Consider the following 20,736-nt stretch of genomic DNA (forward strand, 5'->3'; position numbering starts at 1 on the left):
CTCCAGCATGGCCACAGTCAAAAGACTGAAACAAGTAAAAGAGTAAAGAGTAAAAGAGGTAAAATATGTAAAAATAAGGCAAAAAATTGGATTTAAGTAGAATCAACTTTTTTGTTTTAAAAAACATACAGACATTGTTTATTCTTTATTTTACAGCTTTGATAATGAGTGGTGAAGAAATTGCAATTAGAGCCATTTTACACCACTTGCACAAGAAAGGACTGAGTGCAAGAGAAGCGGCAAAAGGAATTAATTCTATGGAAAGCCCACATGCTTCAGACTTTTCAAGGAAGGTGACACCAGTCTGAAAGATAAATGAAGATCAAGGAGACCTGTTGTGGAAGATGGGACCTTACTTGAAATGGTCGAACAATAGCTAAGCACAAGCACTTGTACATCGTGGGCAGGACATGGTCTTTCATAAAGCACCATCAACTGACACCTCCATAAGCTAGGTATTGCGAACATACACTGCTGAGAAGTTCCTCAAGAACTGACCAATGACCAGACTCAAATAACTGCTGGCAAATCCTTCAGATGCTTGTTGACATTAAATTGTAAACAGGGGATGAAAAATGGATTTAAATTCGTAATCCTAATGAGAGAAACCACTGTCTTCATAACCTGTTGTCAAACAAGGGTTGCTTGAGCAGAAGGTCAGGCTGTGTGTTTGGTGGAATATCAAGGGGGGGGGGGGTATATTGTACTTTGAGCTTGTCCCAGACGGCTGTGTTGTGAGTGCTAAGCTTTATGCTGAACAACTGCAGCAAGTATATGATGCTTTGAAAGCTTGCTACCCAGCATTGGTCAATCAAAGACATGTCCCCCTATAGCATGAAAATGCCCCAGCACACACTGTCAAAGTGACTTAGTACAAACTTGGAAGGGCTGGAAGTGCTCCATCACTCTCCCTACAGGTCAGACTTTCCACCATCAGATTGTCACCTTTTCCAAACCAGAGCTCATTTCCTGCATGAATGGAGGTTCAGCAATGTGGATGAGGCTGAAAATAGAGGCAAGGATTTTTTTTGAAAAATGGTATAAGTGTGGAATCGTGTTTGTGGCATAACAGACAAGAGAATATGATAGGATGTGTGTTGATGAATAATAGGTTCTTGTATGTGATTTGAGTGGTGGCACAATGGCCCAGTGGTTAGGGCAGCGGACTCGCGGTCATGATTCCCAGACCGGGCGTTGTGAGTGTTTATTGAGCGAAAACACCTAAAGCTCCACGAGGCTCCGGCAGGGGATGGTGGCGAACCCTGCTGTACTCTTCCACCACAACTTTCTCTCACTCTTACTTCCTGTTTCTGTTGTGCCTGTAATTCAAAGGGTCAGCCTTGTCACACTGTGTTATGCTGGATATCCCCGAGAACTACGTTAAGGGTACACGTGTCTGTGGAGTGCTCAGCCACTTGCACGTTGATTTCACGAGCAGGCTGTTCCGTTGATCGAATCAACTGGAACCCTCGACGTCGTAAGTGACGGAGTGCCAACAACAATGTAATTTGTTTGAATATTAATTAAATCTTGAAATACATAAAAAACTTTTGACTCAACCTGGTACCTCAGGGGCTGTTCAAAAGCTCCTGCCTTTAAGGACATCATGAAAAGCTTGGTTGGAGGTTCAACCTTCCAAGTTCTTTTACAGAGCTTACAAAAACTGAAGGAGTGCTGCAATAAGTGTGAATCAGAGGGGAATGTGTTGGATTGAGTCATAATCAACTGATCCTCCTGTATTTTCTTTTACCTAAAGCCAGAAACTTTTCAGCAACCCCTTGGATACATGTACAAAAATAATTGTCATCGGGACAGAGATTTGGCTGTTAAACAATATCTCAAAAAGGCAACCATCGCGAGTATGGTTATTGCCATGTGATTATAGTTAAATCAACAAAAGCAATTACATAGTTTAGAAGGGAAATGCAGTTATAAAATTTTGATGCTGTCATCATCATCATCATCATCATTTAACGTCCGTTTTCCATGCTGGCATGAGTTGGACGGTTCGACTGGGGTCTGGGAAGCCAGGAGGCTGCACCAGGCTCCAATCTGATCAGGCAATGTTTCTACAGCTGGATGCCCTTCCTAATGCCAACCACTCTGAGAGTGTAGTGGGTGCTTTTTATGTGCCACCAGCACAGGGGCAAGAGGAGCTGGCATCGAATGCATACTGAATTTTAGCAATGACACAGTCAAACTTTTGTATGGATAGATATATGTGTAGTTAAGTTACATTTTTGAGCAAATGATTTACCACAGATAGCACAGTGAAATGGTTTCTCTCCTGTATGAATACGTTTGTGTTTAGTTAAGTTAGGACTTTGAGAGAATGATTTACTACATACATCACAGCAATAAGGCTTCTCCCCTGTGTGAGTACGCTTGTGTTTAGTTAAAACACTATTTTCCGAGAATGATTTACCACAGATATCACAGTGAAATGGTTTCTCTCCTGTATGCATACGTATGTGTTTAGTTAAGTCACTATTTCCAGAGAATAATTTACTACAGATAACACAGTGATATGGCTTCTTCCCTGTATGAATACGTTTGTGGTTAATTAAAACACTGTTTTGAGAGAATGATTTACCACAGATATCACAGTGAAATGATTTCTCTCCTGTATGAATGGGTTTGTGTGAAGTTAAGTCACTACTTCGACAAAATGATTTACCACAGATATCACACTGATATGGTTTCTCTCCTGAATGAATGCGCTTGTGTCTACTTAAGTTAGCATTTTCAGAGAATGATTTATCACAGATATCGCAGTGATATGGTTTTTCTCCCGTATGAATACGTTTGTGTATAGTCAATACACTGCTTCTAGAGAAAGATTTACCACAGACCTCACAGTGAAATGGTCTCTCACCTGTATGAATACGTATGTGTCTAGTTAAGTCAATATCTCTTGAGAATAATTTACCACAAATTTCACAGTGATATGATGTCTTGCATAATTTTTTTGACATCTCTTCAAAGAACACAAAAACCCAATCCACTGCTATTAACTGTGATCTTCCCTGATACCTAAAGATGTTGAGAAACACCTTCAAAAATATAAGTTTAATTAGAATGCAAAAGCACCAGATGATGAGATGGAGAAATGTTGCTATGAATCTTCGCTCAGAGCGAAGATTTCATAGCAATTCAACCATAGATTTATAGCAGTAGGGTTACATCTGTTTCCTCAAACATTTTCCTTTAGCCTTTCAAACATGATGAATATTCCAGATGTTTCCTATGTACAAAAGTTGTTTTGTGCCAATGTCATCCATTAATCTGAAATAATGAAGAAACAATATTAGATATAGAGGAGAGATCAAAACGGAAATGTTACAACATTTCTGTATTGATGAATAAATTACATCATATAACATTGTGTGAAACCTACATATTTGTAAACTGTAGCTACAGCTTCAAATTGTGTGTATGCATGCATGCCTATATATATATATATATATATATATATATATATATATATATATATATATATACATACATATATAAAAGAGAGATTCTGTTTGTTTGTCCCACAAAGTGAAACTAAAACCAGACACCATCTTTATGATTTTCTTTCTTCTCTATCCGTCTATTTTTCCTCTCTTCCTTTCTTTCTCTCTCTCTTTCCCTCACTAAAAGAACACACACACACACACACATCAAATGTTACATTTCTCTGTCAAAACACTGAAGCAAGAATAAAAGAACACACACACACATATATGTATATTCCTGTTTCAGTTGTTTAATACAGTATCCTCTCTCTCTCTCTCGCTACCAGTTGTTCCAAGAGGAACAAAAGTGGATGAGTTCATTGCTTCAATGAAGTCTTCTGTATTATGGCATCATGTGAAAACACATCAACTTTCAACAAATATGAGATCGAGGCTTGCAAGACATCAATCAGCTGAACTATTTGCAGAGCAGCTTTTGAATCTTGGTGAAGGGAGAATCCAATTGATGAAGATGAAATCTTTTGTAATCATCACCATCATCATCGTTTAATGTCTGCTTTCCATGCTAGCATGGGTTGAATACAAATTGGATCTGTGAGTGACCTATCCTGGCTCCAAAAAATGTTGCAGTACATAGCATTAATAATATGTTATTGAATAAACTTCTGGGAGAAATATTCACTTATAACTCAATTGACAATGTTGTTGATGATCAGGATTGTGTTAACTACTCCATCAAATTTTTGAATTCACTAGAATTCACTAGGTATCTTCTACTATAAAAAGCCTTGGGAGTAGATATTGTTGACAGAAACTGAAAGAAGCCCGTCGTGACACGTAAAAGCACCCACTACACTCTCTGAGTGGTTGGTGTTAGGAAGGGCATCCAGCTGTAGAAACTCTGCCAAATTAGATTGGAGCCTGGTGTTGCCATCCGGTTTCACCAGTCCTCAGTCAAACCGTCCAACCCATGCTAGCATGGAAAGCGGACGTTAAACGATGATGATGATGATGATGACTAGAACCACCAGGTACAGCTCCTCATTGTCTTCAGCTGAAAAAAAGGGACTCCTATTATGCTATTGCATTATTTGTCTCAACCAAAATTTTCTTTCTTCATGCTCCTGGTGGCACAAATAAAGCATTTGTAACAACACTGCTTCTATCCAAAATAAGGCAACAAAAAAAGAATTGCAGTTGCTGTAGCGTTGTCTGGCTCTGCTGCCACCATTCTCCCTGGAGGACGAACAGCTCATTCTGCTTTTAAATTACTGCTAAAATGACAGTCCAACTTATAACATAAGCAATGGTTCAGGTTCATCAGAATTGTTGCACCAATGCCACCTGATCATTTGGGATGAATGCACCATGTCACATGGAGGTGCAATGGAAGCTCTTGGTAAGACCTTACAGGACATCAGAGGCAACAATAAATCTATGGGTGGAGTTATATTAGTTTTATCAGGAGACTTCAGACAGACATTACCAGTCATTCCGAGATGAACAAGATCTTATTGTTAACCCATGTTTCTCAACACATACAGCTCTTTAACGTTTCATATACCGACCATAAAGATACTTTGATGCGTATATTCTGCAATAACTATAGTTCATTACAGTTATTACAAAATATACATAAGGAAATATCTTAAAGACAAAAATTAAAACCAAAATAGGCGCAAGAGTGGATGTGTGGTAAGTAGCTTGCTTGGCAACCACAGTGGTCCCGGGTTCAGTCCCACTGCGTGGCACCTTGGGCAGGTGTCTTCTACTATAAAAAGCCTTGGGAGTAGATATTGTTGACAGAAACTGAAAGAAGCCCGTCGTGTATATATATGTATGTATGTGTGTGTCTGTGTTTGTCCCCGCAAGATTGCTTGACAACCGATGCTGGTGCGTTTACGTCCCCTTAACTTAGCGATTCGGCGTAAGTGACCGATAGAATAAGTACTAGGCTTACAAAGAATAAGTCTTGGGGACTGTTTGCTCGACTAAAGGCGGTGCTCCAGCATGGCTGCAGTCAAATGATTGAAACAAGTAAAAGACTAAAACAACATACACGAATAAATACCATTTATATCGTTAGAATAAGTGTGTTGATTTCTTATTGCGTAAAACGTGTTTAATGAGTAACTTCAGAGCATAATGTGGAGGAGAAGAGAATTAATATCCATGTGTGACTAGCAACATGAAAAGCTTATCAATTAACAAATCTGTACTTTACGTTATATATCACACGTAACAGTGGAGTGTGTCTTTTCGAAAATAACAGATCAACATTTCAGTTTGGAAGTATTTTCCTGTCGGTAAAAGCCAGCAAAACGACGACTTGCAGCAGCAAATCTCTTTCTTCCAATGTTGTTATGTGTTTTCCCTTGTATAGAATCACTGGATCGTTGAAAGGGTGCCACATAATAATAACAATTCTATTATTTACAAACGTTATTACAGATTTATTATTATTCAAGTAAATCTTCGTCGACTTACCGTTGTTTGTCACTGTTTCTCAACAGTGGATCAGTGCGTCGACCAAACTGCAGGATTTTCTCCACTTCCAAAGATTCTCAGACATCAACCTTCCCTTTGGCTTCTTTATTCTTTAGACATCAATTCGTATCTCGTCACAAAGAAGCTCATCGCATGTCTTTAACTGCACTTTCCACCTCAAATATATTCGCGTATATCGTAGCGTATCTGATTTACTCTTTCATTAAATATATCTTTATTGTTTTAATAAGTTTTTCAGAGTGAGATAATGATTCCACAAAGGGATACATTGATTAATTGTGACAAATATGAATTGATGTCTAAGAACTGAAGAAATCGCATCATCTTCGTTCGTTTTGTTTGAATTTAGTTGTTAATGTTATTTTCCTGTTTATCATTTGTAATGACTAGAATTCATTATAAATCACCGGGATTTCACCAAAGCTAGGAGGAGCAATTGTTTACATGAGATCGAATTTCGCTTGAGTACAAACAGTAAGTTGTAACACCGACGTATTTTGTTTAATCTTTAATTAATTTGATGCTAACATAACTTATTTTACACTCCTTTATGGTCTTAATATCAGTGATTAAAGAAAATTTAAATAACAACAAGACGAACCAACGAACTTATTCTTACGATACGGAAAGTACAGAACTGCCGTCAGCCGTGAGTGATGGGTGAAATTCACGATCACAAAAGTTCTATAGATTTGTATGTTGATGAAAGTCGCATTCATTTTATCGTAATTGTGTTCAGTCATGACTGATCTAGGACTAAACATCAATGACAAATGATGAAAGAAAGATGTTAGAGTTTATTATTCTGTACTTGAATGTATATAATGTTTGAGCTGGACGAACCGGTATAATCGCTAGCTTGTTGTTGGCACTCCGTCGCTTACGACGTCGAGGGTTCCAGTTGATCCGATCAACGGAACAGCCTGCTCGTGAAATTAACGTGCAAGTGGCTGAGCACTCCACAGACACGTGTACCCTTAACGTAGTTCTCGGGGATATTCAGCGTGACACAGTGTGACAAGGCTGGCCCTTTGAAACACAGGCACAACAGAAACAGGAAGAAAAAGTGAGAGACAGTTGTGGTGAAAGAGTACACCAGGGTTCGCCACCATCCCCTGCCGGAGCCTCGTGGAGCTTTTGGTGTTTTCGCTCAATAAACACTCACAACGCCCGGTCTGGGAATCGAAACCGCGAGTCCGCTGCCCTAACCACTGGGCCATTGCGCCTCCACATACTCGCTAGCATGTCAGGCAAAATGCATAGCGGCATTTCGTCCGTCTGTACGGTGTGAGTTCAAATTCCACCGAGGTCGACTTTGTATTTCATCGTTTTGGGGTCGATAAAATAAGTAGTCTACTTCCCCAAAATTGCTGAACTTGGGCCAAAATTTGAAACTAATATAGACACAAACAACCTAATAGATGGTAACCGTAAAAAAAAAATAATGATTTACATAAAAATATATTATATTGTTATATTTCGGAATGATCATTTTTTTATTATTTTTTTTCTTTTCATTTCATTTGTGACACTCGACATGTTTACTCCACAACGTGTTTCCAGCTTTTACATTTCACTTTCTCACTTTTGTTGGCCGCAACCGTCTCTCTCTCTCTCTCTCTCTCTCTCTCTATCTATCTATCTATCTATCTATCTCTTTCTCTCTCTCTCTCTATCTATCTATCCATCTATCTCTATCTCTCTCTATCTACTTCTCTCTATCTACTTCTCTCTCTCTCTCTCTATCTATCTATCTCTCTCTTTCTTTCTCTCTCTCTATCTATCTATCTCTCTATCTACTTCTCTCTCTCTCTCTATCTATCTCTCTCTCTCTCTATCTATCTATCCATCTATCTCTATCTCTCTATCTACTTCTCTCTCTCTCTATCTATCTCTATCTCTCTTTCTCTCTCTCTCTCTTTCTCTCTCTCTCTCTCTCTATCTATCTATCCATCTTTCTATCCACTTCTCTCTCTCTCTCTATCTATCTATCTCTCTCTCTCTTTCTCTCTCTCTCTCTATCTATCCATCTATCTCCTTCTCTCTATCTATCTATCTCTCTCTCTCTCTATCTATCTATCTATCCATCTATCTCTCTATCTCTCTATCTACTTCTCTCTCTCTCTCTATCTATCTATCCATCTATCTATCTATCTCTCTATCTACTTCTCTCTCTCTCTCTCTCTATCTATCTCTCTCTTTCTCTCTCTATCTAGCTATCCATCTATCTATCTATCTCTCTATCTACTTCTCTCTCTCTGTCTCTCTCTCTCTCTCTATCTATCTATCTATCTCTCTATCTACTTCTCTCTCTATCTATCTATCTATCTATCTCTTTCTCTATCTATCCATCTATCCATCTATCTCTCTATCTATCTCTCTTTCTCTCTCTCTCTCTCTATCTATCTATCCATCTCTCTCTCTTTCTCTCTCTCTCTCTCTCTATCTATCCATCTCTCTATCTACTTCTCTCTCTTTCTCTATCTCTCTCTCTCTTTCTCTCTCTCTCTCTATCTATCTATCCATCTATCTATCTATCTCTCTATCTACTTCTCTCTCTCTCTCTATCTATCTATCTCTTTCTCTCTCTCTCTCTCTCTCTCTGTCTATCCATCCATCTATCTATCTATCTCTCTATCTACTTCTCTCTCTCTCTCTCTCTCTCTCTCTATCTATCTATGTGTGTTTTTGTCACATGACACCGTACTTCCGTTTCGTCTGCAACCATTCTTGAAAGCGATAACACCGGAGTGTTTTGTAACTTTGGACGCATATTTACCTAATTACATCTATTTCCCTACTAAATATTAATTTATATAGCATAACAGGTAAGATATACATTATGCCAATGGTTGTATTTGTCTTAGATGTCATTGATTCTTTTCTTATACCCGCGTACAACATTTTATTTTCCTCCATCAAAACACTCCTCTTTTTCCACCTCTTCATCTTCACTTTCTCTTTTCTACTACCCCTCCCCCTTATATTTTCCTTCTACCATCATTACCCAACGATCGGAATTCTAAATACCTTGTATCTTCGCATTGCTCTGGCCTTAACCAGCAAGTCTCTTGTAGATAATATCACACGATGTTTCGCAAAAACTACTCTATTTTAATACACACACACACACACACACACACACGTATCTAGACTTAAAAGACATATGCTAGTTCACAAAAACATTCCTTCAGAATAAGATTCCGAAGGCCACGCTCGAAATGGTGTATTTTACGTGCCACCTGCACAGGAGCCAGTCCAGCGGCACTGGCAACGATCTCGCTCGAATGTCTTTACACGTGCCAGGGCACAGGTGCCATTACGATTTCACTTTCACTTGCCTCAACAGGTCTTCGCAAGCAGAGTTTAGTGTCCAATGAAGGAGACGACGTTGGCATGGGTGCCAGCCGTCGAAATTAGTTCGATTTCACTTGCCTCAACAGGTCTTCGCAATCCGAGTTTCGTGTCCAATGAAGGAGACGACGTTGGCATGGGTGCCAGCCCTCGAAATTAGTTCGATTTCACTTGCCTCAACAGGTCTTCGCAAGCAGAGTTTAGTGTCCAATGAAGGAGACGACGTTGGCATGGGTGCCAGCCGTCGAAATTAGTTCGATTTCACTTGCCTCAACAGGTCTTCGCAAGCAGAGTTTAGTGTCCAATGAAAGAGACGACGTTGGCATGGGTGCCAGCCCTCGAAATTAGTTCGATTTCACTTGCCTCAACAGGTCTTCGCAAGCAGAGTTTAGTGTCCAATGAAGGAGACGACGTTGGCATGGGTGCCAGCCGTCGAAATTAGTTCGATTTCACTTGCCTCAACAGGTCTTCGCAATCCGAGTTTCGTGTCCAATGAAGAAGACGACGTTGGCATGGGTGCCAGCCGTCGAAATTAGTTCGATTTCACTTGCCTCAACAGGTCTTCGCAAGCAGAGTTTAGTGTCCAATGAAGGAGACGACGTTGGCATGGGTGCCAGCCCTCGAAATTAGTTCGATTTCACTTGCCTCAACAGGTCTTCGCAAGCAGAGTTTAGTGTCCAATGAAGGAGACGACGTTGGCATGGGTGCCAGCCGTCGAAATTAGTTCGATTTCACTTGCCTCAACAGGTCTTCGCAAGCAGAGTTTAGTGTCCAATGTAGGAAGGTACGCATCCTGGCAGAGGCCTTGGATTTAGGTCTCACTTGGCTTGCCGGGTATAAAATTTTAAATATTTATTTCAAATGAAAGAGGATCAAAGAAATATGGAACATGATATGAAATTAATGGAACTCTACTAAATACAAAAAAAAAAACTCTACATACATCATGATCTACTGGAGTGTCTGTCTTCGTAATATATTTACTCATTATGCAGTTAAAGAGCAGAAATTATTAAAATTAGACATTATTCATTTTATCTCATTTTAGACATTGTTTTTTTTTTTTTTGAAACCTGAAAATGATCAAATTAGACATTAGTGTTTGAAAAATTAATTTTAGACTGTCCTTATTTTAAATTGCGGTTTAAAAAAATAAAATTTTTAATTTTGAAAAATTTTAAAAAAGTTGTTTTTTTTGCGTAGTAGTTTGAATTCCCATGTGTTGCACACAAACTTGCAAACATTTTCTGAAAATTCCAAAACTCCAAACAGTTATGAGGGGTTATAAAGCAGAATTCTACCTATATCTCTATATATTCAGTAAAATATTCACTGTTTCATCTCTATTTCTAAAATGTTCTCTATGTCTTACACTGTTGTTTCTTTTTGTTTCAGAAAATCAGATGATATTGGCATCAAAACATCGCTTCCATCAAATAATCTCATCAATATTCATCACCTTTTAATGTCTAAAGGAAAATGTGAAACAGAGGAGATATATAATCCTATTTCTATAAATCTATGGTCAATAACTGTGAAATATTTCTTCTGAAGTAAGAATAGTAGCAACATTGCTCTGCTTCACAGTTCAAAATGTCTTCAAATTATACTTGGATAATTTTAAAAAAGAAATTTGCACCTTCTCCAAATACCAACAGTGGTGATAGTTGATGCAAATGGAGCAGGAGAAATATTTTTTAGGAATAAAATGTAGAATGGAAATATGAAGAATAGCAGAATGGGAGAGACGGTTGGTGATGGGAAATGAATTTAGTGAGAACAAATTTAAATATTAAAACACAGTTTAAAAACATTGATTTTCCTGGTGATATGAAAAATAAAGGAAAACCATTACACTATTGTGATATCTGTGGAAAATCATTCACTCACAAAGGTAACCTCACAGCACACAAATTAATGCATACAGGCAAAAGACCATATCAGTGTAGTGTTTGTGGTAAGCCGTTCTCTGCTGTAAGTCAACTCACTTCTCATGAACGTACACATACAGGAGAGAGACCATATCACTGTGATGTCTGTGGTAAATCATTCACTCAGAAAGGTAACCTCACGGCACACAAACTCGTTCATACAGGCAAAAGACCATATCAGTGTAGTGTTTGTAGTAAGCCGTTCTCTGCTGTAAGTCAACTCACTTCTCATGAACGTACACATACAGGAGAGAAACCATATCACTGTGATGTCTGTGGTAAATCATTCTCTCGAAACGATCACTTAACGACACACAAACGTATTCATACAGGGGAGAAGCCATACCGCTGTGATATCTGTGGCAAATCATTCTCTGAAGGAACTGTCCTAACTAAACACAAACGTATTCATACAGGAGAGAAACCATATCACTGTGATGTCTGTGGGAAATCATTTTCTGTAGCCAGTCACTTAACGACACACAAACGTATTCATACAGGAGAGAAGCCACATCATTGTGAGATCTGTGGTAAATCATTTACTGTTACTAGTAGCTTGACTACTCATAAACGTATTCATACTGGAGAAAAGCCATATCACTGTGATATCTGTGGCAAATCATTCTCTATTACTAGTTGCTTAACAACCCACATCCGCATTCATACAGGAGAGAAGCCATATCACTGTGATATCTGTGGCAAAGCATTCTCTCAAACAAGTGACTTAACTAAACACAAACGCATTCATACGGGAGAGAAACCATATCATTGTGATATCTGTGGTAAATCTTTTCCTCAGAAATGTCATTTGACTAAACACGTATGCATTCCTCCATAAGACTAACTATATATTTAACTATATATCATGGTTAAAAAAAAAAAAACCTCATTGTATGCTAAAAGATATAGACCACAAATGTATTAACACAAAATAACAAAGAAGATACAACAGTGTAGTGACAATCTCCTAGCAGTATATTTTATATAATCAATGATAAGTGAGTGACATTGGGCTTTGATCGGCCCGAGGCTATAGTAGAAGACACTTGCCCAAAGTGCCACGCACTGGGACTGAACCCGGAACCATGTGGTTGGGAAAGAAGCTTTTTGACACAGCCATGGATGTCGACTGTAATATTCTTTTGTTTATCCAAAGCGTTTTTTTTTTAATCCAGCATTTTACGTGCTATTATTTTAGCTTTATCTAGTTTGAGATCCATTGCTAAGACGATCTATTCCATGTCTCTCGAAGTTTCGAAAAAAAAATATCTTCATAAAAGTAAAAATATTAGAATATTTAACAACGTGAATGTTATTAGGATAATTAGCTAACGTAAAGTAATAGAGAATTTTTCAATTATAATTTAGTTATAGCGGAAAACAAATAAATTAGTAACGGTTAAAGAATCAAATTCGTATAATTAAAAGCGTTTTGTGAATGTAATAAATTCTGATAAGGACTATTAACTTATATCTCCGGTATAATTCAAAAGAGAGAACAAAATATCAACAACATGTACGGAAGAAGAGAAGGGACAAAATTGATTTGGTAAACATCGCCTTGATTTAATTTAATCATGTCATAATTATATTCTAATTATCTCATGTTAAGGTGAACGTTAATGTTTGTAGATAAGACAGGGTGATCTATATATTTTAGGGTTGGTGTTCCATCACCAATTAAATATTTCATTTGATCACAGCTTTATATCGTTAATTGGTTGTTCCCTATTTTACAGGACAGATCTACGTTTTTGTTTTTGTTTACAATAAGCTTTGTGCAACGGTAAGCATTCTTGGGGTAAGTTGATATATCTGTGTGGCATGTTTTCCAAACATGTAATCGGAAGTCTATGGAGAATAAAATCAGGAAGTAAACAATAATAGATTAACTCACGGACGTTTGTCAACTTTTAAGAGTTGTACAATAATTAATATGGAGAACGTTGATCTCTTGGACATTTCTAACACCAAGGTGTGTAACAATATAGATACTTTTAGAGAGACAGACGGAGCTGATAGTGAAACGTTTACTAAAGAAAGATCGTTACAGGGAAATATTACTGAATATAAATGTAATGTTTGTAGGAAGACCTTTTCTTCCGAAGACGAAGTCTTTAAACACAAAGAAATACACAGTAAGGAGAAACCGTTTCATTGCAAAATATGTGGTAAATATTTTGCTCATAACAGTTATCTAACAAGTCATCAAAGAATACACACGAGAGAGAAACCGTTTTATTGTGAGATATGTGGGAAAACATTTGCTCAAAATTCCAATCTTGCAGTTCATAAGAAAATACATACTGGAATGAAACCTTTCCACTGTGAAATTTGTGGTTTAACTTTTGTGAATAATACTCATCTTGTTAACCATGTTCGAAGTCACACTGGAGAAAAACCATTTCATTGTGAAACATGTGGGAAATCTTTCAGTCAGAAATCTAATCTTGTAGTTCATAAAAGAACGCATACAGGAGAAAAACCATATCACTGTTTAATATGTGGATTATCTTTCTTTAACCATTCACACCTTGTTGTCCACAAGCGTAACCATTCTGGGGAAAAACCTTATCATTGTCAGATTTGTGGCAAGGCTTTCATTTCTAATTCACACCTTTCTATACATAAACGTGGCCATACTGGCGAAAAACCGTTCCACTGTGATGTCTGTGAGAAATCGTTTCTCTCAAATAGTAATCTAACAATACACAAGAGAATACATACTGGAGAAAAGCCATATCCTTGTGAAATATGTGGGAAATCTTTTATTAAAAATTCCCATCTTGTTGTTCACGAACGTAGTCACACTGGAGAAAAACCATTCCACTGTGAGATGTGTGGGAAATTTTTCTCACAAAATTCCAATCTTGCAGCTCACCAAAAGAATATATGCTGGAGGAAAACCCTTCCACTGTGAAATATATGGGAAATCTTTCCCATAAAATTTTAACATCATCATCATCATTTAATGTCTGTTTTCCATGCTGGCATGGTTCGAACAGTTTGACAGGAGCTGGAAGGGCTAGGAGTCACACAAGGCTCCTTAGTCTGTCTTGATGCTCCACAGCTGGATGCTTTTCTGAACACCAACCACTTTACAGAGTATACTGGGTGCTTTTTACATAGCACCAGCACCACAGCTTGTGGGAAAACCTTCCCACTGAAATATGTGGGAAATCTTTATCAAAAAATTCTAATCTTGTAGTTCATCAAAAAAATATTTGCTGGAGGAAAACCCGTCCATTGTGAAATATGCAGATTACCTTTTTGTTAATAATTCACACCTCATTAGTGGCTACACTAGAGGAAAAGATTCAGCTGTGAAAAATATGGGAATTACTTTTTAATAACATTGCCTTAGCAAATCATGAATGACTATGCATTGGCGTAAAACTGTTTCATTAAGAAATATTTTGGAAATGATACTTTGACAATTATGTTGTTGAGAGAAAACTCCATCATTTATTATGGGAACTCCTGCATTAGCAATTCTCATCTTTGAATTCATAGATGTAGCCATACAGAAGAAACCCCGTCACTGCAACATTTGTGAGAAATCATTTATGATTAATAGTCACTTAAAAATACACAAATGCAAAGCAGAGGCAAGAAGACTTTTCATTGTGAAACATGAGAAATTTATTGTCTTCTAGCAGTCAACATAAGATGAAGTTAACTACCTGCAGAATGGATAACAGAACTGCAAATAATCATTATATAACAACTACTAAATGAATTTGTATCTTGCAGTGTAACAATGAAAATAAAAGGCTTTATCAAATGATAGTATTTGTCCTCTTCTCATTTTTATGCTATATATATCATCATTATAAATGCCTCGTCACTCTTGGTAAAAGTTTCAACAACAAAATCAGTATTTAACGTAAAAGTCACATGACACGTCTTACTTCTGTTTCCATCACAGCCACCTTTGACATAATTAAAGTTATTCTATACTAAACATTGATTTATATACCATAACAGGTAAGAAATACACACACACACACGCACACATTTTTAACGAAAAGTTCACATAATACACCTTCCATTTCCATTACAGCCATTTTGTTTACTTTAAACATGTGTCGGGTGATGTTGGAAGGAGGTTTGATGTAATTAAAGATATTTTTACACTAAACATTGATTGATATACCATAACAGGTAAGACATATAATTTAATGTCACAGGTGGGTAAGTGAAATCTGCATGTAACAATCCTCTTTTTGAGACAATTGTCTCAATCAGAATTTACATTCACAAAACACCTTTAGCCCTTTCATTACCATATTTCTGCTGCACTTTTAAAGATGTTCTTTAGGATAACGTGAACTATTGAACTTCAGATAGAATAAAGTAAAATATTGTTGTTGGCACTCCATCACTTATGACGTCGAGGGTTCCAGTTGATCCGATCAACAGAACAGCCTGCTCGTGAAATTAACGTGCAAGTGGCTGAGCACTCCACAGACACGTGTACCCTTAACATAGTTCTCGGGGATATCCAGCGTGACACAGTGTAACAAGGCTGACCCTTTGAATTACAGGTACAACAGAAACAGGAAGTAAGAGTGAAAGAAATTCGCCACCATCCCCTGCCGGAGCCTTGTGGAGCTTTTAGGTGTTTTCGCTCAATAAACACTCACAACGCCCGGTCTGGGAATCGAAACCGCGAGTCCGCTGCCCTAACCACTGGGCCATTGCATCTCCACGTGTTAAATTAATAAGGCACTAAAAGAGAATGTGTCTCACCAGACACAATAAAATGTATTTCGTAAATAAAACTCAAACCTAATTAACTTATTAATATATTTTTTTTTACATCTATCATCCCACTTTCCATCAATGCACCTTGGACCTTTCCACCATCCCCAGGGGGGCAGTACCGCCCACTTTGGGAACCACTGACCAATATGATACAATTGGTAATTCCAATATGAAAACCTTACATTCCATATGGTGAACCTGTACATTACTTTGGTAACTTCAATGTAAGAATCCTATCTTACCACTAAATTTGGTAACCCCCAATTTAGACACATCAATCTGTTCCATTTGGTGACCCCACTCATTGGTTGGTCCGTTACAAATAAATTTATGGTAGGATTTAAGTTGATTTGAATTCATTACATGACATCATCATAATTGTTGTCATCATTGTTTAACGTCTGCTTTCCATGCTGGCATGAGTTGGGCGGTTTGACATGTAGCTATCCAGACCCCAAGAGCACCAAAATACGATTTTACAAAAGCAACATAGTGAGCATTCATCTCTATGGATCTGAATGTTGGAAAACAATCAAAAGTATTGAAAAGAAACTGGAGGGCTCTGAGTACAAATGTCTTGTTTTCAAAAGTTCTGAATTAAAATTTTCCACCAAGCCTAAGTCACAATTTATGTTCCTAACACTAGCTTAATGATAACTAAGTTATTTTACTAAATTCTTATATTTAAAACTAATTGAAAAAGACACAAAACATCTCAACAGAAATATGGTAACAAAAAGGTTAAATGAGAGGTTTGTAAACAACCATATGAAAATTCAAACACAATGGTGAAGCATTGTCTCACTATAATAAATATTCAGCGGAATTCTTCTTTAAGCACCCCATATAACCCCACCATAATCATCATTTAACATTTGTTGTCCATACTGGCAGGTGTTGGATAGTTTGACCAGGGATGGTAAGCTGGAAGGCTGCATCAGACCCCTGTCTGATTTGGCATGGCTTCTACAGCTGGATGCCCTTCCTAATACCAACCACTCCAAGAGTGTAATGGATGCTTTTACACGCCACTGGCACAGGGGCCATTTGCATGACACCAGTATCTGCTACAATTATGATTTACTTGGCTTAATTGCTCTTCTTCTCAAGCACATGGGAATTCATGCATACAAAAGGTGATTTAGCTGTTGTTTTGAGCACATCTCACGACCACCTGATACTTTCTTCATTTCTTTGTCACTCTCATATGTATGGATGTTACTCAAACTTTTTTCTCCCCATAAACACATTTAATGGAATGATGATACACCCAAGAGTGGTCCATTGCTGGGATTTAAGCAAAAAATTCAGGCTGTCCGTATTTCAATCTCTCATTAACAAAAATAATTAAACAATTGGAACTCGGGGAAAAAAGGTTTAAAAAATTAAAAAAGAAACTTTTTTTTATAATCATATTTATTCGTGTGTAGAAGACAAATTCACAAAAGCTTTGTGAAGATTACAGAAATAGAAAAAGCTATGAAGAGTTATATGGGGTCCTTAAACCAAAATTCTGCCAAATGTTCTTCGATGTGTACATGTTGGTGGAGAAGTTTACAGTTGTAGGAAAACGATTCCTCATATTTCAGTTACAAGGCTCTCTCTCTATCTCTCTGTATTTGGGCATTTCCAAGAGACTGTAAGTGATGAATGCCTTCTTACATATATGCTCAGTTTGCTGGAGAGAGAGTGGGAGGGAGTTGAGTTATATTTTCATAGGAATCTATTAGTGGACCATGTCTTCCAGCCTGTGGCATTTGAGATGTTTGGAAGGGCTGGGCTGCTAACAACGAAGTTCTCGTCATCATTGGCACCTCGCGTTACTGAGGTGTCAAGTGATGCCCATAAGGGTGCTTGGCTTTTCCAACATCTTAGTCTTGCCATCGCCCGTGATAATACCGCAAGTGTATCGGCTTGCTTCAGTAGGTTCCATTGTGCCTTGTGTTGTGCGACCAATCAAGATACTTGGTGTTAAATTGACTTTTTTTTTTTTTTTTCCTTTTTCTTATTTTGTTCATCTGCTTCCATTTTTGTTGTTGTTGACACTCCGTCGCTTACGACGTCGAGGGTTCCAGTTGATCCGATCAACAGAACAGCCTGCTCGTGAAATTAACGTGCAAGTGGCTGAGCACTCCACAGACACGTGTACCCTTAACGTAGTTCTCGGGGATATTCAGCGTGACACAGTGTGACAAGGCTGACCCTTTGAATTACAGGTACAACAGAGACAGGAAGAAAGAGTGAGAGAAAGTTGTGGTGAAAGAGTACAGCAGGGTTTGCCACCATCCCCTGCCGGAGCCTCATGGCGCTTTAGGTGTTTTTTGCTCAATAAACACTCACAATGTCCAGTCTGGGAATTGAAACCGCGATCCTATGACCGCGAGTCCGCTGCCCTAACCACTGGGCCATTGCGCCTCCACCGCTTCCATTTTTACATATTGGATAAACAAATATGTATGCACCAACATTTATATATTGAAAAGCTAAACAGAGATAAATTTCTTTTTTTCTTCCCTAGGTAAGTTTTTCTCTTGTGTGTATTTGTTTGTGTTTTGTTAAACTACTGTTAGAGACAAAAGATTTCTTGCATAGTTCACAGTGAAATGGTTTTTCTCCTGTATGGCTTCGTTTGTGAATTATAAGACAGGATTTATCAGAGAATGATTTACCACATGTCTCACAATGGAAAGGTTTTTCTCCAGTGTGACTACGAGTATGGATAGCAAGATGAGAATTCTGAGTGAAAGATCTCCCACATATTTTACAGTGAAAGGCTTTTTCTCCTGTATGAATACGTTTGTGACTAAGAAGGCTTGGATTATTAATGAAAGATTTTCCACATATTTCACAAGGAAACCGCTTTTCTCCAGTGTGGATCATTTTGTGTTTTGTTAAAATACTGTTTGAAACAAATGTCTTGCCGCATGTATCACAGCAATATGGTTTTTCTCCAGTGTGGCTACGTTTGTGAACTACAAGACTAGAATGGTCACAGAATGATTTACCACAAATTTCACAGTGGAAAGGTTTCTCTCCAGTGTGGCTACGTGTGTGGATAACAAGACGAGAATTTTGAGTGAAAGATTTTCCACATATATTACAATGGAAGGCTTTTTCGCCAGTGTGACTACGTTTGTGACTAACAAGGTGTGAGTTCTGATTAAAAGATTTACCACATATTTCACAGTGAAATACTTTCTTTCCCGTGTGTATTATTTTGTGTTTTGTTAAACTACCATGAGAAACAAACGATTTCCCGCATATTTCACAATGATAGGGTTTCTCTCCAGTGTGGCTACGTTTGTGAACGACAACACTAGAATTATCCGAGAAAGATTTCCCACAAATGTCACAACTAAATGGTTTTTCTCCAGTGTGACTACGAATGTGTTTAACCCGATGACCATTCTGAGTGAAGGATTTCCCACAAATTTCACAGTGGAAAGCTTTCTCTCCTGTGTGACTGCGTATGTGGTTGATAAGATGACCATTCTGAGCAAAAGATTTCCCACACGATTTACAATGGAACGCTTTTTCCCCAGTATGTATTTTTTTGTGAACTAAAAGATTGGAATTCTGAGTAAAAGATTTCCCACATATCTCACAATGGTATGGTTTCTCTCCAGTGTGGATTCTTCTGTGACTTATTAAATAACAGTTTGAGGCAAAATATTTCCCACATATTTCGCAATGGAACTGTTTTTCTTTCTTGTGTATTTTTTTGTGTGTGATGACCTCCTCTTCTGAAGAGAATGTCTTCCTACAAATCTCACAGGAATATTCAGCAACATTTTTCTCTACAACATTCTCACCTCCGTCTGTCTCTCTAACTGTATCTACATTGTTAACAACAGTTGTGTTAAACGTGTCCAAGTGATCAACGTTCTCCATATTAATTCTCGACGAACTGCTTAAAAGCTGAGAAATGCCTGTGAATTAATCTATTATGGTTCAGTTCCTTGTCTCAGATGTCACAAACTTCTATTTACATGAGTGGAACGGATGTAATGTGGATATATTATCTACTTACCAGTAGAATATTTGATATAAAGTCCAAATGAAAAGTGAAGAATTATGAGAAAAGTTCATTGATTGATTTGTTGTTGATTAAAAGCCATTTCCTCTGTCCCGTAAAATAGGGAACGACCAATTAACGAAAGCTGTGATCAAATATAGTTCACCCAATTTTATACACAAACATTAATGTTCGCTTTAACGCGAGATAATTACTATATTGTGCATTAGTAAGATTAGATTCAACTAATAAGAAACACAGTGGACGGTGTCATTGATAATTTTCCCTTCTTTTGAATTACACCGGTGACATATATTAAAAGTTCCCAACATAATTCAATACATTTAAAAACACCTTACGATGGCCCAGTGGTTAGGGCAGCGGACTCGCGGTCATGGGATCGCGGTTTCGATTCCCAGACCGGGCGTTGTAAGTGTTTATTGAGCGAAAACACCTAAAACTCCACGAAGCTCCGGCAGGGGATGGTGGCGAACCCTGCTATACTCTTTCACCACAACTTTCTCTCACTCTTACTTCCTGTTTCTGTTGTGCCTGTAATTCAAAGGGTCAGCCTTGTCACGCTGAATATCCCCGAGAACTACGTTAAGGGTACACGTGTCTGTGGAGTGCTCAGCCACTTGCACGTTAATTTCACGAGCAGGCTGTTCTGTTGATCGGATCAACTGGAACCCTCGACGTC

At 37.9% G+C, this 20,736-nt stretch overlaps 3 protein-coding genes across 4 annotated transcripts; 2 read left to right on the plus strand and 1 right to left on the minus strand.

Moving 5' to 3' along the window:
* Positions 1-91: 91 nt before the first annotated feature.
* Positions 92-20,424, minus strand: LOC106868494 (uncharacterized). Its single transcript, XM_014913797.3, has 2 exons — positions 18,544-20,424; positions 92-2,950 (listed from the first exon to the last, which is right to left on the minus strand). The coding sequence occupies exons 1-2, from the start codon at positions 19,910-19,912 to the stop codon at positions 2,196-2,198; spliced, it is 2,124 nt and encodes a 707-aa protein (XP_014769283.2). The 5' UTR covers positions 19,913-20,424; the 3' UTR covers positions 92-2,195.
* LOC149130654 (uncharacterized) lies at positions 6,064-15,043 on the plus strand. 2 transcript variants are annotated; one of them, XM_089344541.1, is made up of 2 exons: positions 6,064-6,443; positions 10,719-15,043. In XM_089344541.1, the coding sequence occupies exon 2, from the start codon at positions 11,088-11,090 to the stop codon at positions 12,090-12,092; it is 1,005 nt and encodes a 334-aa protein (XP_089200667.1). In that variant the 5' UTR covers positions 6,064-6,443; positions 10,719-11,087; the 3' UTR covers positions 12,093-15,043. The 2 variants fall into 2 exon arrangements, with proteins under 2 accessions (XP_089200667.1, XP_089200668.1); XM_089344542.1 differs by lacking the exon at positions 6,064-6,443 and adding an exon at positions 8,663-8,797.
* LOC106868495 (uncharacterized) lies at positions 13,191-15,043 on the plus strand. The gene has a single exon (XM_089344543.1). The coding sequence runs from the start codon at positions 13,191-13,193 to the stop codon at positions 14,172-14,174; it is 984 nt and encodes a 327-aa protein (XP_089200669.1). The 3' UTR covers positions 14,175-15,043.
* Positions 20,425-20,736: the final 312 nt, after the last annotated feature.

This window comes from Octopus bimaculoides, chromosome 28, assembly GCF_046866305.1.
Source record: "Octopus bimaculoides isolate indiv1 chromosome 28, ASM4686630v1, whole genome shotgun sequence".
NCBI classification, from domain to species: Eukaryota; Metazoa; Mollusca; class Cephalopoda; order Octopoda; family Octopodidae; genus Octopus; species Octopus bimaculoides.